The 18,653-nt window shown below is 37.9% G+C and overlaps 1 protein-coding gene across 2 annotated transcripts in view; it reads right to left on the bottom strand.

Moving 5' to 3' along the window:
- Positions 1 to 789: 789 nt before the first annotated feature.
- Positions 790 to 18,653, bottom strand: part of arfgef3 (ARFGEF family member 3) — a 79,528-nt gene continuing 61,664 nt past the window's right edge. For both annotated transcript variants that reach the window (XM_052089441.1, XM_052089440.1), the window contains 5 exons: positions 17,885 to 18,016; positions 16,863 to 16,993; positions 10,531 to 10,843; positions 4,954 to 5,823; positions 790 to 2,268 (listed from right to left, as the gene is read on the bottom strand). In XM_052089441.1, coding sequence (XP_051945401.1) covers positions 2,077 to 2,268; positions 4,954 to 5,823; positions 10,531 to 10,843; positions 16,863 to 16,993; positions 17,885 to 18,016 — 1,638 coding nt within the window. In that variant the 3' untranslated portion in view covers positions 790 to 2,076. The remainder of the gene's footprint in view (positions 2,269 to 4,953; positions 5,824 to 10,530; positions 10,844 to 16,862; positions 16,994 to 17,884; positions 18,017 to 18,653) is intronic.

Here is an 18,653-nt window from a genome sequence, read left to right as displayed (position 1 = left end):
ACTAAAATGAATGGCATATAATAGCATTTTTTTTCTGGGGAGTAGCAGAAACACTGCATTAATACGTTTTTGTGTTTAATTTTCGAGGGAAATTGGCTGCTCCCATAACATAGAATATATATATATATATTCTATGTATGTGTGTGTGTGCGCGTGTGTGTAAATATGTGTGTGTGTGTATATGTATATATATATATTTATATTTAATGGCGTTGTGCAGGTTTATGTGAATGTATCATAACATTAGGATGTTAATAATTATGACCATAGACACTCGAGAAAAATATATACAGTAAATACTGTAAATGTATTATACCTTATGGGAACAGTCCCTTCCCTCCAAAATTAAACACACAAAAAATGTATTCAATTCAAATATATATATATATATATATATATATACATCTGACTAATTAATGTCACATTATTAATAGATTGGTGTGCCAAGAGTGACATTAGTCTTCATGTAGACTGAGTTAAGCAAGAGTCTTGTGACAAATTATAATAGGACATTATGGCCATAAAAAATCATAGTACTTGGATACTTAAGTACATTTGAAGGCAAATACTTTTGTACTTTTACTCAAGTGAATGTTTAAAGGCAGCACTTCTACTTTTACTTTAGTAATAAAGTAGAAGTTAGGTAATATTTTACCTTGAGTATCTTTACTTTAACTCAAGTACATGGTATGTGTACTTCGTCCACCACTGGTCATATGTTGAGCAAAGTTTCTCACAATAACACTAAACTGCAAGCATCACAAAATAAATCAAATACACTCCATTCCCATTTCCATACACACCAACAAGAACATCTATAATAAATAATACATGCAGATGACAAACTGTTATTAAAACAACTGCAGTTCTTCAGGACAAGAACTATGAAGAAAGTGTATTTGGATTAAAGCAATAAAACTGTATGCCTCAAAAGTGCAAACAAATCTCATACAGATTGCAGATATTCACCGATTGAAAATGTAAGCGTTTGAGACATAGTTTCTGTACATTCAGATAGTAGATGTTGCAGCTATGGAAATCATACTATTGTTGTTGTATTGATATAAACAGGCATTATTATAACTTTAAATCAATGTAAACTTGAATAATCTTTAGTATTGTTGTTTGGTGAACATTAAAGCCAGTATGTGGTATGCTGAACTATGGATTGTGGGTAGTGAAATCTAGGATGCACAGTGTCTGGCTGATAATCACTCTGATATATGATAGACATTGGAAGTTTAAACTGAATCGTGAGGTGTGTGAGTGTTTTGAAAGCTTGTGAAGCACTTGTGGATAGGTAGATTTCACATATTTATAGACAACACAAGCTGTTGAAGAAAAACTATCTGGGTTAATGATTTCAAATGTATGTACTTTTTGTATGGATTAGGCCAAATACTCTACAAAAGGATGTGTTCATGTGTTTTGCAGTGTTCATTTAGAGAATCTGGAATTGGCTTGAAATACAGTATGTGTGTAAATCTTTTACATGTCATTTACATGGACTACTTTGTATGAAACACATTGTGATGATAATATTTGCAACATAATACAGCATTAGCAAAGCACAAGATAATATGCTTTAGCTACAGTGGCCCCAAAACTTAATTAGGCACAGAAGACACACAAATATAGAAATGTAATTACTTAAGATGACAAAATATTGAACCTAGTGGCACTTATTTTAAAGACATTACAAGCATACATTTTTCTGTTTAAAATGATAGATATAAAGACGTCAAAATGTAGATTTTAAGCATTATGTCACTGGTTGTCAAATGTTAGTGAAACATGTCCAGCTTGAAATCTTCAAGGTATTTTGAAGTCAAATGTCAGAACAAAAACGAAGTTGCATAAGTATATATATGTTGCAATAATTCAGATATAAATAAATAAAAATATAGATTCTGAATATAACAGCATAAATATTGAAGAACATTCAGAACAAGAAATTGTGTCACACAGAAATCACTGTGCATTACAGTAAAAAAGTTTACAAAGTTAAGCAGGTAATAGTTTCGGCAAACACATAAATCACAAGCAAAACGGCTCTAAAGACGAGGCTGTTGGTCATCACAGGATTATATCATAAACGCGCCCCACTCGTCCGAGCCACTCGCGCACTGCCTGCCGTACCCTGAGGTCAGTCACGTGACATGTCAGCTGACTGATGCAGGGGAACACCGCTGGCTGCAGCGCAATGAATGTGGAGTCCGTCAAGAGCTGGATCTGATTCAAGATTGTCAGCACCATGTTGGTCCAAGCCTGAGAAGAATAAGAGGCAAATAATCCAAGTATACATCAAATAATAACAGTTAATAATAATAAAATAAACGAGTTTCTGGGGAAAATGTGAGTGGTGCTTGTCCGAATAAAACTCGCCATAGAGATGCTAGGGTTTTGTGGGTGATTGCTAGGTTGTTGCTAGGATGTTTTGAGTGGTCGTTCACTGGCCCACCCCCAAATAATATTCTAATCCCCAGATATGATGCTCCCTCATTCAATTAAAGTCTATGGGATTTGTTTTTATTTCATGCCAGGCAAGAATCGTATGCTTGACCAAGTTGAAAAGTAATAGCTGACCTCTTCTCAACAAGTCAAGCAATTTGAGGTATCATTCATATCTTTAGCACAAACCGTGCGGGATGAGTTAGACACTGAAGTTTAATACTCATGATTAAAGGTTTGTTTAGATTACTTGCCTTACTTATCAGTAGTATTAATTGTGATCATCTTAGCAAACACTGTTAATAATTATGCTGTCCTAACCATTGTGTAAGACATTAAGAATTGGTTTCAGAGAATACAGTGCTGTGAAAATTATTTGCCCCTTCCTGATTTCTTCTAAGTCTTCTATAATCACCCATGTGAAAAAATGAACTGCCCCCTTAAACTTAATAGCTGGTTGTGCCACCTTTAACAGCAACAACTGCCACCAAACGCTTCCAATTACTGGAGATCAGTCATTCACAACGCTGTGGTGGAATTGTGGCCCATTCTTCTTTGCATAACAGCTTTAGTTCAGCCACATTGAAGAGTTTTCGAGTATGAATTGCCCATTTAAGATCCTGCCACAGCATCTCAATCGGGTTCAAGTCAGGACTTTGACTAGGCCACTCCAAAACATAAATTTAGCTTCTTTTGAGCCATTCAGAGTTTGACTTACTCCTATGCTTTGGATCATTGTCTTGCTGCATAATCCAGTTGTGCTTGAGATTGAACTCACAGACCAATGACCAGATGTTCTCCATTAGGATTTTCTGGTAGAGAACAGTTTCCCTCAATTATTGCAAGTCGCCCTGAAGCAGCAAAGCATCCCCACACCATCACACTAACACCACATGCTTGACCGTAGGTATGATGTTCTTTTTGTGGAATTCTGTGTTTGATTTACACCAGGTGTAACGGGAAACCTGTCTTCCAAACAGTTCCTCTTCCGACTCATCAGTCCACAAAACATTCTCCTAAAAGGTTTGAGGATCATCAAGGTGTGTTTTGGGATGAATTCAGACGAACCTTAATGTTCTTCTGGGTTGGCAGTGGTTTTCACCTCACCACTCTTCTATGGATGGCCATGAACAGTGACCTTTATTGATGCAAGAGAGGCCTGCTGTCGAATGTTGTCCTTGGTTTTTTGTGACTTCTTGGATGAGTCGTCACTGTGCTCTTGGAAGGAATTTTGGAAAGTCAGGCACATTTAGGAAGGTTCACAACTGTGCCATGTTTTCTCCATTTGGAGATAATGTCTCTCACTGTGGTTATTTGGAGTCCCAGAGCCTTTGAAATAGCTTTGTAACTCTTCCCAGACTGATGTATTTCAATCACCTTTTTCCTCATTATTTCTTAAATTCTTTAGACCTTGGCTGCAGGTTGAGACATTTTAGTCAACTTCATGCTGCTGAAAAAGTTCTATTCATGTGTTAATTTGATTGAACAGGGCTGGCATTAATCAGGCCTGTCTGTGTCTAGTCCAACTGAACCCCATTATGAATGCAGTTTCATAGATTTGGGGATCTAGTAACCAACAGGCCCAGTTGGTATTGGATAACTTTTTTTGCGTCAATAAATAACATTCTCATTTAAAAACTGTTTTTTTGTGTTTACTCAGATTGCCTTTGTATTATGTTAGATTTTGTTTGAATTTTAAAAAAAAAATTCAGATTAAGATATACACAAAAACAAAATAAATCAAGATGGGGCAAATACTTTTTCACAGCACTGTATATTGCACACCGTATAATTAACCCTTGTGCAACCTTCTGGGCATTTGTCTTTTTCATTTTAATTTTTTCTATAATTTTGGCTGTTAATGACAACGGCATACATTTTTCATATTACAAGTAACAATGATTTATTAATAATTACTTAACTATAAACAAATGCTTTATAAACGCATAATAACGTAGAGCTATTCTAAAGTTTTACCAAATCAAAATAAAATCAATTAATCACTACGTCTCAAAATACATCCACACTTCAGACTTCACTCTTTCAAAAGGGGAAAAAAGGATCAAAGGCTTTCCTCCTTCGACCATGCTTCTCATCCATGTTTTTTTCCCCTGTATGCATTCTAAATCTCCATAAATAATTTGGCCATGAAACTGTATTTTGCAAGAAACAGCTCTGTCCTAATAAGAGCCCAGGTCACAGTGTCACTTTAGATGAGCCAGTAATCTTTCTATGAAACGGCACTAGACACAAATGTTGTGATTTCGTCCCTTATCATTTTCGCTTAGGTGTCTTAACATGAGGAACATACCACATTGCCACATGGAGTTCTGGAGAAAAACATTAGGCATCATAGATAACTTCTGAAAGTTCTGATGATATTTTTTTCCCACTGAGATCTACACTAAAAGACTAATCTTACACCGCCTCGCTTCTCAAGAAAATGTATATTGTTTTAAGAATGTTTATATATTGTATTTTAACTGGAAAAATCAGTCTTACCTGTATCTGTGCCTCAGAATCTCTGAGTGAAATGTTGTGAGAACTGGCCGTGGACCCCGATCGAGGTCTTTTCTCCTGTCGTAGCAGCTCAGGTCCCGTGCTGAAGGAGTGACGCATCGGCCCCTGCTCCACAAGCTGCTGGGGCCTCTGGGGCCCTGGGCCTTGCAGGCTCACAGCCTCGCCCCTTTTCTCACCCACTTTCACATCTTTGGAAAACGTGGTGTGGCTGTGCTGTTGCTGCTTGCGTTTCTTGTACTCGATCATCAGTTTGGTGATGGTTTTATCTGTGGCGATGGTGTACAGCTTGTTCCCGGCACTCTCCCACCATTCCTTCTTACTCCCTTTGTCCCTCGGGTCTCCTCTCAGATGAGGAAGGTTTACACCAGGGCTGTGGACATCCTCTGAGAGTGTCTCATCCAGGTGGGGGCAGAAGCTGTCCTCTGAAGGTGTCCCATGGCCTGACAGACCCCCGGTAGAGGGTGCATAGTTTTCGGAATTATAAAGGGGCAAGAAGAAGAGTGGGTCGGCCCGGTGGCTGGGATGCTCTCCGAGGGTGCTCTCCAGGTCCAAATGCATCTGTATGTAGTTGTTGCACAGGTCCATGCAGAGCTTGTGCAGCCGTTTGACCAGCCATGCCCAGTCCACGCTCCTGGCGAGCTGCTTGCTAAGAGAAGGGATGCGGACGTGCCACTGGCGCTTCTCGCGAGCACGTGGAGGACTCACCCGAGCCATCTCCTCAAAGATATCTTCATCCTCAGAGGAGCACTGCTGTGATGAGTCAGAGCCACGCTCCTCTTCCTCACTCAGGATCTTCTTCACCAGCTCCACAGTGATGTTCTCCTGGTTGGTCAGCATGGCACACAGCAAAGCCTGAAGGACATACAGGACAACACTAGAAACGGTTCATCAAACAGAAAGGCATTTAACACTCAAAACAGCGCTGCATCTCATGATTACTTTGATAATCGATTAATCTTCGATTATTTCTTCGATTAATCAATAAATTAGTTGAGTAAAAAACAAATGTTATGTCCTGTATTTTATTACATTTGATTATTAATTGTATGCTACACTTTATATACATTAAAAAGGCTTAAAATATAATTTGGCAGTGATGTGAAGTAGCTTTGCTACAAATATCAAAGCTATTAGCTTAATTACATTTCTGCGTAGCGAGGTGATAGCTTCGCTCGTTTTTAAATCAAGTAGCTTTTCAGTTGTGAAGCTATATTTTTGACTAGATAGTGGGATAGCGTAGAGAAAAGCTACACCTTGCCTTGTACCCGGTGTTTACTATTGCCTGTTAGTTTTTTTTCTCCCCAATTTGGAATTCCCAGTGGTCCTCGCGGTGGTGTAGTGACTCGCCTCAATTCGGGTGGCAGAGGATGAATCTCAGTTGCCTCCATGTCTGAGACCGTCAATCCACGCATTTTATCACATGGCTTGTTGAGCATGTTACCACAGAGACCTAGCACTATTCACTATACACTCTACCCACCCTAGCAACCGGGACAATTTAGTTGTTTAGGAGACCTGGCTGGAGTCACTCAGCATGCTATGAATTCGAACTCGCGATTCCAGGGGTCGTAGTCACTGTCAATACTCACTGAGCTACCCAAGCCCCCTCACTATCGGCAGATTGAATCAAAATTAAAGATGTCCGATCTCAAATAAATCACTCATCTGAGATGGTTCTTTAAAATGAATTGGTCACACGTGATAGGAGAGCAGTCTGAATCGGTTCACGATTCAATCTGAATGCCTCAGAAAGCTTGTGCGCATGCTGCTGAATAATATTTGCGTGCTTTCACTTGACAATAAGTGCACGGAGTAAACAAACCCACACAATCTTAAAATAAATCATGTTTCACAGACTCTTACTTAAACAGGCAGGGGAACTTTAACTTTGAAATATACTGAGGACTCTTATTTTGAAATGCTTGCGCTTCACTGCTTCCAGCTGCTCATTCAAAAAAGTGTGCATTCCTATAATGATCTACAGAACATTACAATATAAATGCTTTAAATTAAACCTTGTCATATTTCATCAACAGTTGATCATTTGTGATCGCTTGTCATACATTTCCGATATGGCCTAATGATTGTGAACCAGAGGGGTTACCAGGATATCATGTTTGGGGGGGCAACATAAACATTTGAAAAAATCTGTGCAAAATTAAGCTATACTACACACAATCTGTTTTAGTGCATATCTTTTTCTAAGCCAGGAACCCAGAGATAAGCACAGGGCCCTTATTAGACTATAGGGCTTAAACTGGATTTTTGTTGTGTCAGACCTCACTCATCTGCTAGCGATGGAAAAATATGCACAAAACAATCCACTTTTAAATTGTAATTTATCATCAGATTCAGAGGTGTTTCCAGCATTGAAGGACATCCGGGGCTTAGCCCAGACAATTTTATTTTCACACTAGCAACCACTTCTCTGTAGTCCAAAGCTGGTGAGAGGGTATTCTTTGAGTTTTGCTCTTGCTGGGCCTGTTTCTACAGTTCCTAAATATTCCACTCTTGTACTATCCTCAACATCCTCTCTCCTCCCTGAATCATCTGTGATGCAAAAGAACAGATACAGCACATAACTTATTGCAAATCAGCTTCAAACAACTAATTCATCAAGTGCTACATATGTCAAATTGTAGACCAATACCATTGAAGAAAATGTATTGGGAAGAGCAGATCAGTGGGATTGCCCTTAGATCTATCATGACTCTTGAATTTTCATGTACATTAACAAAAGTCATCACAAAAGAGTTATATTATAGTGAGTAAAGTGAGGTAAAAAAATATTGAATATAAATAATTTATATTTTTTGACATAAATAGTCAAAATGATGTATAAGATCCTAAGTTAAAGCAATACATGAATGACTTTAGTCTAAGTTCATTGACACACCATGGCATCGAACTGTATATAATTCTCATCATTTCTATGAGAATAACTCACCTGTCAAAATCCTTTCATTAGGATCATTGGGATAAACAATGTTTCACTTTTAACTTTCTCTAAAGTAAAGTGACTTATTAATTGTTACCAGTTTCCATGCCTGATTCTGGCACAGCTGCTGCTGCTGCTCCTCAGTCTGTAGCTCATCTTTGCTACACTCTACAAAACCATTTAATCAAATCAAAGTGTATATTTCCTACAAACTAATATCACAAAACAAGTCACACATACATTTTATGTTAATGCTTATTGGTTATCCTTAGCGAAAACAACACCTGATAAACAAGAACGGGCTCGAACCGCGGTCTCCGGCGTGAGAGGCGACTGTGTTAACTCGGAGCTACCAAGCTGCATCAATCTAAACAAGGAGGTTAGAGGCTACAACTCTTGAGGTTTAGCCTACTGTGGGTGAAAGCCAGCTAGATGATGATCTTAAGACTTTAAGGACAAAACCAAATGTGAATTCTTACCCACTGACTTCTTTCGGAAAAATCCCCAAAGCCTCATTTGCTTAATCTTTGCTGTCTTTCCTGCTAATTGCCGTTAACTCGCCACTAAGTAACGTTAGTTGATGTCAACGACTGTGCAAGCTCCTCCTCTACCTGCTGCATATTCAACAGAGAGGAAGAAACGGAGTCGCCCATAGGCTACCGACAGCAAAGGAACTTATTCTATAGGCTAGATTATGCCTATGTCTATTTTTACAGGCTGTATGCAGTATGTGCAAAGCCAAAGCACAATGAAATAAGGCAACTTATGATTTCAGGGGTTTACATAGTCTTTTGTCCGGTTTCATATTTGTCAGTCAACTTTTCAAAATACATTCGGGGCTACACTCAAAACATTCGGTGCTGAAGCCCCGGCAAAATCGGCTGCCGCCGCCTCTGATCAGATGGACAGATTATTTCTCAAATTCTCAGGGGAGGCAGAGCTTATCCTATGGGAGGCACTGCCTCCCCCAGCCTCCCCCTAGACACGCCCCTGTTGTGAACTGCTTTGCAACAGCTGGAAACACTCACATGCTTGGTGAAAATACAGTGCCACGTTTTCACTTTGAAGTACACAGCGCATGCATTTATTCAATTAAATCATATTATTTTGAAGTTTGATAATCACAGATCATATCATGATTCCTGTCTTTCCGCCTCCAAATTTAAGACCTTATCACCTTTAAATGATAATTAAGATGATTGTTGTATCATTTATGATATTTAAGACTTTTTAAACTGAACTGAATTGAAGACATTTTAAGGCTTTTAAGTATCCGTGGGAACCCTGAGTAACATGGTATTCTTTGAAGTACTTTGAAGCACCATCCAGATACAGACTGGCACATAAATATGGTAATTGTACCATGGAATTACCATCTGAATCAGAAATTACACTGTTATTGCCCAGATGTGCTCTCTCTCACACGCGCACACACACACAAAATTTGGCCTCTGATGATATATATCCAGTAATTCTGGATATTTTGTGTCATATAGATGAATATATACATGAATAGTATCTTGTATGTATGCAGAGTTTTCATACAGGAATGTGCAAATGGGTATGGGTTTGTAGCGGTAGTGGTCTAAATATGAATAAAAAAAATATATATATTTTACATGCACATACCGGTACATATTGCACCATACTGAGTGGTATACAGTATGGTGCAATAAGTATGGAAGCAGGAAGTATACAAGTATACAGTATGGTGCAATATGTAAAAAAAAAAAAATACTATAACAAGGCTTTGATAAACGTCATGTGAATACGTCTTATAGATTTGTTGTCTATGACAGTATGCTCCATGCATCTGCAGTTGAAATATGAAGTAGCTTATATGTAGAAAGCTACTTTTGGCATGTAACTTGTAATGTAACTTGCTACTTTCTCTGAAGTGTAGCTTTTAGCTTATTTTAACAAATTATTCTGTTGAGTATTTTGTAGATTAGCTTGCTAAATTTTTTGAGTAGCTTGTCCAATACTGTAAACTGGATGTATTTATCCAGTTTAGAAGCAGCAGGACAATATGAACCACTCATTAATAAAGAAGAATAATAACATTAATGTTTACTGGTAAGAAGTAGAATGTTGTCCATGACTGCACAGTTACTGTTCTTCTAATATATAAATTCTTGAATTATATGTAGGATTTCAATTACAGTTACATTTAAACCTACATTTTATGTGCAACTCAAACAACACAATTTACATTTATGCATTTGGCAGACGCTTTTATCCAAAGCGACTTACAGTGCACTTATTACAGGGACAATCCCCCCGGAGCAACCTGGAGTTAAGTGCCTTGTTCAAGGACACAATGGTGGTGGCTGTGGGGATCGAACCAGCAACCTTCTGATTACCAGTTATGTGATCACAAAGTCTAGCAACATGACATTCACTCATAGAGCGGGTTTGGCTGGTTTTGGAGTCTTCTGTGTTTTGTAGTATTAACATTTACAATTAATTAAGAATTATTCAAAATTATATTCGATTCCAGAAATTCCTGAAAATGTGCAAAACTTATTATTATTATTATTGGGAAAGCCAAAACGTGCTGAGACACCACTGTCCTTATTTTCTACCTTGAAAATAGTGATTGATAAAAACTGTAAAAGTACCTGAAAGTAGATGTTGAAGCTCATGGCGGACTGGCGGTATAAGTTAGCCGCTCCACACACTCCAGAGACTTTCATGAGCAGATACTTGAGCCCTGGACGGGTGTCAAACTCTCGTGCTGTGTGGTGCGAGTCCAGCAGAAGGTCAAAGATGATGGCCAGATTCTGCATTGAGATGTAGTGCAGAAATCCTGCAGGCTTGGGCTCAGACACTGGTGTGACTCTGCCCTGGACCTCCACCAGGAGGATGTCATACAGGTTCTGCAGCAGGACTTGATGGGACAGTAAACTTACAACTAGATTTCTGAAGGGAATCCTGCAACATAACAACATAACAGTGCTCACGTTCATTGCATTTTATTTGAACAAATTCATTATTTCCACGAGTGATATGAATGTTTAACACAGGGAGACGGGTAATTTTAAGGCCAATAAATGTTTTTGTTATGCTAAACTTTGTCACATTATGTTAACACAGGTGTTAGCAAACTATTTTGTTCACTGAATCAACTAAATAATTTCATTGCAGTATCAGAAATAGAATACATTATAAAACATGTTCACTTGAGAAATTGTTGTTGTCATTTTTCTACATTTTAATAAACCCGTTTATTTATTTGATTATTATTACACAGTTAATAAGGGCTGTCAAAGTTAATGTGTTAACATGCAATTAAAACATAAATATGTAAAATGATGTCAATGAAATGTGGGAAATGTTATGTTACTTTTTTGCAGATTTGCATTTTAATTTCCCGTGCACTTTGATGAAGTTTGAGTAATATAGTATCTGTGTTTTTGTACAGTACCTCAGAGTACAACAGTACAGTACTAAGCACAAATTTTACAAAGTGCCAAACACAACACACACATATTACTTAAATTACCTTAAAAGACACTAAATGTGTTCACTATAAAAATGAGATTAATTGTGATCAGTGTTGGGTGTGATCTGATTTCAAAGTAATCAATTACAGTAATGCTTTTATTACAAAAGTAGTGTAATGCATTACATTTAAAATTATTGGGATGCATATATTTCTAAAACAATATATATGTAGACATTTAAAACATGAATTAAGTTCATACGTACGTCTGTTTTTATTTCTGTGAAAGTTGAAGGATGTGCACTGCCTAATGGGTTATTATAGTGGACAAACATGGTGAATTTGTTGAATGGGGGAGGAAACTAAAAACTTCTGAAAAGTGTTTTAATAATTGATTTAAAAGTAGTGATTGGTATTGATCCTGTTTGCCTGATTCGATTTGATTCTTCAGCTCTTGATTCAATTCAATATCAATTTATGGATATATTTTAGTTATAATGTCTACTTTGCTACATATAAAATCAATTCTCTCCCAGATAATGCTGTTAATTATACAGGGGACCTTCTAAATAGGTACATTATGAAAATATTAGTTTGACTAATTATATTTGATTAATTTTTGGTCACATTTCAACTTTTTAACAATGAACAAATCCATGTATTCCATCAATAAAACTATATTATATTGCATATATTATATTTTGATACATGTTTAGTGTTTCCATGCATAATCTGTCCTATTTACAAGAATTTACATTAATATGTTGAACATGTGCTAAAAACCGGTACTGTCTCTTTAAGAAAATCATCTGTTCTTTAAATGAGCGCATGTTAACAAGGAAGGACTCAAATAGCTTCATTACCTCATCATTAGTGAATACACTATGTGTGATTCAAATTAAATCTTTGTTTTTTTTTTTATCATTTTTGATAAACAGCTTACTGTAAAGAACAGAAAGAATATTAAAAGAGACAGTATTCAGTGACAAATTCTTTGGACACGTATTACACGAAACACTCTGTGCTTCTTCCCCACTATACTACACAATCACTGGTGAGAGAAATCTGAACATTTACCAGCCAGTTGTCAAACAAAGACATTTTTGTGGCATAGTGCAAAATTTAGTTGCAAAAGTGAGTGATTTCCTCAAATTGCAGTAGATGGTTGCGCACAGAGTAAAAGATCGATCTTGGGATTTATGATTGCAATGCATCTTAAAATCAACAAAAATGTCTAGTCCTTCTTAAAATCAATTAGTAAAGTCAGTAATTTGATAATTTAAAAAAGTCATTAGTAATTTGAGAAAGTTTCCCAACATTGATCGTGATTAAATATTTGAATCAATTGAAAATATAAAAATTTATTTTTATTTAATCCAGCATTGGCATTTCTACCACAATCTCACCCCTTAAGTAAACCCTGTGGTAACACATGAACTCTGTTTCTTTATGTGCCGCACATTTTGAAAACATCCAGCCGATAAAATAATAGAAAACAACAAGCAATCAAGCGCAGTTTCAAGCATTGTTCTAGCCTATAATGTACAAAATGAAAACATAAAAAGCACAACATATCACACTGAAATGGAAGACCAGTAAGGCATGCCAGTTCTGTCTGCAGCAGTCTTACCCTATTTTTCTGTGTCAAGCACAGCAGGAGAGCGAGAATATAAAAAGAAAAGACAATCTCATGTTATTCTTAACAATTACATACACCAATCAGCCACAACATTAAACCACCTGCTTAATATTGTTTAATTCCCCCTCATGCCACCAAAACAGCTCGGACCTGTTGAGATAAGGACTCCACAAGACCTCTGAAGGTGTCCTGTGGTATCTGGCACCAAGACATTAGCAGCAGATCCTTTAAGTCCTGTGGGTTGTGAGGTGGGGTCTCAATGGATCGGACTTGTTGGTCCAGCACATCCCATACAGTAGACGCTCAATCAGATTGAGATCTTGGGAATTTGGATGCCAACTGAACACCATAAACTCTTTATCATGTTCCTCAAACCATTCCTGAACCATTTTTGCAGTGTGGCAGGGTGCATTATCAGTCAGACCTGGACCAAGGAGCAATGGAAGAAGGCACTTTGGCAATTTAGCGGTGGACAGGGGTCAGCATGGGCACTCTGACTGGTCTGCAGCTACACAGCCCCATACGTAGAAAGCTGCGATGCACTGTGTGTTCTGACACCTTTCTATCATGGTCAGGATTAAGTTTTTCAGCAATTTATGCTACAGTAGCTCTTCTGTGGGATCAGATCAGACAGGCTAGCCTTCACTCCCCATGCACAACAATGATCCTTGGGCACCCATGATCCTGTCGCCAGTTGTCCTTCCTTGGACCACTTTTGGTAGGTACTAACCACTGCATACCGGGAACACCCCACAAGCCCTGTTGTTTTGGAGATGCTCTGAGTCATCTAGCATCACAATTTGTCCCTAGTCAAAGTCAGACAGATACTTACGCTTGCCCGTTTTTCCTGCTTCCAACACATGAAATTGAAGATCTGACTGTTCAGTTGCTGCCTAATATATCCCACCCCATGACAGATGCCATTGTAACAAGATAATAAATGTTATTCAATTCACCTCAGTGGTTTTAATGTTGTGGCTTTGTGTTGTGTAAATTGTGTTGGCTAGACGACTGGGTCAGAGCATCTCCAAAACGACAGGTCTTGTGGGGTGTTCCCGGTATGCAGTGGTTAGTACCTACTAAAAGTGGTCCAAGGAAGGATAACCAGTGAACCGGCAACAGGGTCATGTGCGCCCAAGGCTTATTGATGTGCATGGGGTGCGAAGGCTAACCTGTCTGGTCTGATCCCACAGAAACTGGCAGTAGTCCTACTGTAGCACAAAGTGCTGAAAAAACATAATCCTGACCATGATAGAAAGGTGTCAGAACACACAGTCCATCACAGCTTGCTGCGTATAAGGCTGCATAGCTGCAGACTGGTCAGAGTGCCCATGCTGACCCCTGTCCACTGCCGAAAGCACCTACAATGGTCACGTGAGCATCACAACTGGACCATGGAGCAATGGAAGAAGGTGGCCTTGGTCTGATGAATCATGTTTTCTTTTAGATCATGTGGGAGGCCGGGAGCATGTGCATCGTTTACCTGGAGAAGAGATGGCAGCAGGATGCACTATGGGAAGAAGGCAGGCCAGCGGAGGCAGTGTGATGCTCTGGGCATTCATGTGGATGTTACTTTGTCACGTACCACCTACCTAGGAACATTCAAGGTGTTGACTTGGCCTACAAATTCCCAAGATCTCAATCCGATTGAACATCTACTCTATGGGATGTGCTGGACCAAGTCCGATCCATGGGGACCCCACCTCACACCTCACAGGACTTTAAAGATCTGCTGCTAATGTCTTGGTGCAAGATACCACAGGACACCTTCAGAGGTCTTGTGGAGTTCATGCTTTGATGGGTCAGAGCTGTTTTGGTGGCACAAGGGAGACCTACACGATATTAGGCAGGTGGTTTTAATGTTATGGTTGGTTGGTTTATATAACAACAAATATGTCAAATAAAATGTGAAGAATGTAACCAAATTATCAATGTTTCTGGGAACCAAATGTAAAATTGTAAGAATCTGTAATTGAAACTCATATTATAATATTATATAATTGAAAATATATGTTTATATTTTTATGATCATATATTTTCATATAATACATTTGATATAATATTAAATATTAATTGACCATTAATCTCAATATTGGGGTCAATCCACCCCTTCACTGTGTATGGTAGTCAATGCCATGTTTTCATATATTTACACATTGCGCACCCAATTATTAGGCAAGTGAGTATTCTGATCTTTACATTATTTCCAAGATGGACTGAAACTCAACTCTCAAACCTACTGCCAGTTTCTAGAAAAGTACTTTCTTCAAGCAGTGGTACAGGAAGAAGTCCTCAGCATTCAAGAAGTCCATGATCTTTATGCAGGACAATACTCAATCACATGCATTAAAATACTCCACTGCTTGGCTTGCCAGCAAGGGCCTCAAAGATGCCCAAATAATGACTTGACCCCCTTCCTCACCAGACTAAAATCCTACTGAGAACTTGTGGGCCCTTCTCAAATGTGAGATTTACATTGAGGGAAGACAATACACTGTCTGTCTAACACACTTCCATTCAAACTAGAGGTGAATGCGAGCACAACAGGAGCGGGAGCTGTCCTCTTGCAGGATGGTGCTGACGGCTTTCTCATCCCGCGTCTTACTTCTCCACTAAGTTCAATCATCATCAATTGAACTATTCAACCATCGAGAAGGAGACACTGGCAATGTTATTTGCTCTACAGCACTTTGATGAGTATCTGTACCAGTTGTGGTTTTTACTGACCACAATCCGTTGGTTTTCTTGTCACGCATGTTAAACCATAACCAGCTCTTCATGCGTTGGGCATTGATGGCACAGAGATATAATTTAGAGATTAAGCATAAGAAGGGGAGTGATAATATTCTGGCAGATGCACGCTCGAGGGTAATTGTTTGTGTATTGTAATTGTTTGTACTGTTTTGCTTTACGTGCACTCTACCCAGAACTCAGTTTCTCGGTGGTTTTGTCTGTGTCTTATGTTCATCGTTTTTGTCGCCCCTCCCTTGTTTACTCTGGCTTTACTCTATCTCTGAGCGAGCATGATCTTTTTCTCTTACGCTAACGCACCTGTTGAGTTACCTGATTGAAATCAGCAGCTAAAACACGCCAATGAGGAGAAACAGACTTGAGCCAGCCAGCAAAGCAGCGTCTTTATGTGTTCTTGTCTCAATCTATGTTACGTTTTCGTATCTCTTATTAATTGTCGTTTTTTCCATGTTAAATACCTTGGTTGGTACGTCGCTTGATTTTGTTTATACGTTGTCCTGAGTGAATTAAATTTAGTTCACAGCAGTGGCCTTGTTCACTCATTTTTGATTATGTACGTTACCTTTCCTTTTTCAAATATCTTGAGGTCGTAACAACCTCTTTGAACAGCGTTTGGGAGGCTGTGGTTGCTACTTCAGTGAAAGTTCATCGTGAACAGATCAAGAAAGACTCCATGGATGGAAGAATCATGGCAGTTATTGAAATGAAGGGTGGCTATATTGGTCACTGAATATTTTTGAAAGGCCAAACATTTTATTTAATTGTCATTTTGTGTTACTTATTTGTTGCACCTACTCTAAAAATAGATAATAAACAATTGAGTTGGCAGAAATTATTTTAGTAATTTAGTTGCCTAATAACTGTGCACACTTATAAATTCCCCAGAGAAAAACAAAAGTCACTTTTTCTATGTTAAACATTCAGGTTTGAGGTTCAATAACATTTTGTATTGACTGAGAGCATTGTGTTTGTTCAACAATAAAATGAATCCTGAGGAATACAATTTACCTAATAATTGTGCACACAGTGTATTTACAGTATATACAGTATACTGTATGTATGTGTGTGTGTGTATATATATATATTATTATTTTTTTTTTTTATGTTCCTCCTCTCACCTCTTCTGAGTGTGTCCGTTAGAATGCTGATCAGCAGGAAGTTCAATGATCAGCACACAGGACTGAGCATGCTCAAAACCATCCTTACTGCTGGGAGTTTTAGGGGAGCACTGCGTATCCAACATAAAGACCTGAAAGAACACAAAAACTACTGTACATCCAATCCATCTGAACAATACGACAGCAAGAGCTTAGTCTGTTTATTAAAGCATTAATCCCTTAACTGAAGTCATTTACAGCCTCATCTGGCTTATTACCTAAATAAATAAACCACAAACAATTTTCCTAACAAGTAATATAGTTCTTTACAGTAAATCATATAGAATCTGACAAGAACATTAAACCCGTTTCACCACAAAAGAAAGAAATCAGTAATACATAGTTACATTATTTTCATAACAGCTACGCACATTTCCCCCCAAATTCTCATTACAATAATGCTCGAAAATCATGGCATATTATGGTGTAATTTGTTGTACTGTCTTTATTTAACCCTGATGTAAATACAAATAAATAAATTCAATATTTGTATTGTAGTATTCTCCTAATGATCCAAAAAATAAATGTGACCTGGACATATTATTCGAAGATTCAGCCGGGTTGTTTAAATTTTTGAAGAAAGGTTGCAACTTAGTGCATTAATATACAATTCAAAGAATGTGCAGTTGCAGATGTTGATATGGAGTATTTCACCAGTCTCATCCAATCAGATTTTAAAGCTGGAATTATCCATTTTATACGTGCAGCTGTTTTTGCAATAGTATCAGTATGTCGTTGCAGTGTGTATCGCTGTATAAAGTGCAACGGTGCATGCACACTTTTTTAACTTTAAAAATGTAGTTAATATAATGTGGATCGATGGCTTCAACAGAAGCATATCTGTCTTTGAAGGTTTAGAAGTGTTTATTAAAAATCTGTTCCCCTATGGAGAAAATGAATGGGATTTGTCCTTTCGTTCTATAGGTGTAAATGATGTGTGTGTCAGAGTACAGGTGTGTAAATAATGTGAGGTGAACAGGTACCTGTTGAGCCATGGCCCGAACCCTCATGTGCTCGGCCTCTGCTGAGGGGGAATGTGAGGGGGCCGCCACTTTCACCTCACACGCGTCGCCCGCAAAACTGTCTGACCCGCTCCGGAAACAAGCCAGCAGATTCTACACGGCAGAAGAGTGTAAAGATATTTGAAATGGAACTTTTGGTCAGATGTTGGGAGTGAATGCACTAAACTGCACACAAATAGTACATTAGTTAGAATATCCTTGTGCTCCCTATTTAGTGAATAGTAGTAACCTTCAGTGAGCTGTCTGTCTGCACTGGTCTCAAAAAAGTTAGAAATGCATCTTATTTTCATCCTAACTCCATTTAAAGCCTCTGAAAGACACATTTTTCCTCTTTTGTATAAATACATTTATTCTCAATGTGAAAATGAACATTAAATACACAGGAATGCATTTACTAATGTTAATTAACATAACTGTATTGTACAGTGATAACAACTAAATTCATATTAAAATTAAGCTAAATGACCCACAGATGTTTTCATGTTGAAATGTGTATTAAAAACGAACATGTTTTTCCAACTTTTGAGGTAATAAGGTCCCATATTTCAAATGTCTAAAAATTATCTAAAAATAAGATTTAGACAAAAACAGAGTGAATTAAATTACTCTTTATTTGTGCACATGTGACGTATCAATCCTCATCCCATTACAAACACGAAACTGAAAAACACATGCTGTACAGAACAGAATATGCCCTTTAGCATGAGTTGTACTATTAGAGCTGATGAAT

Source organism: Xyrauchen texanus, chromosome 24, assembly GCF_025860055.1.
Source record: "Xyrauchen texanus isolate HMW12.3.18 chromosome 24, RBS_HiC_50CHRs, whole genome shotgun sequence".
Taxonomy (NCBI): Eukaryota; Metazoa; Chordata; class Actinopteri; order Cypriniformes; family Catostomidae; genus Xyrauchen; species Xyrauchen texanus.
This window is presented reverse-complemented; position numbering and strand designations above follow the sequence as displayed.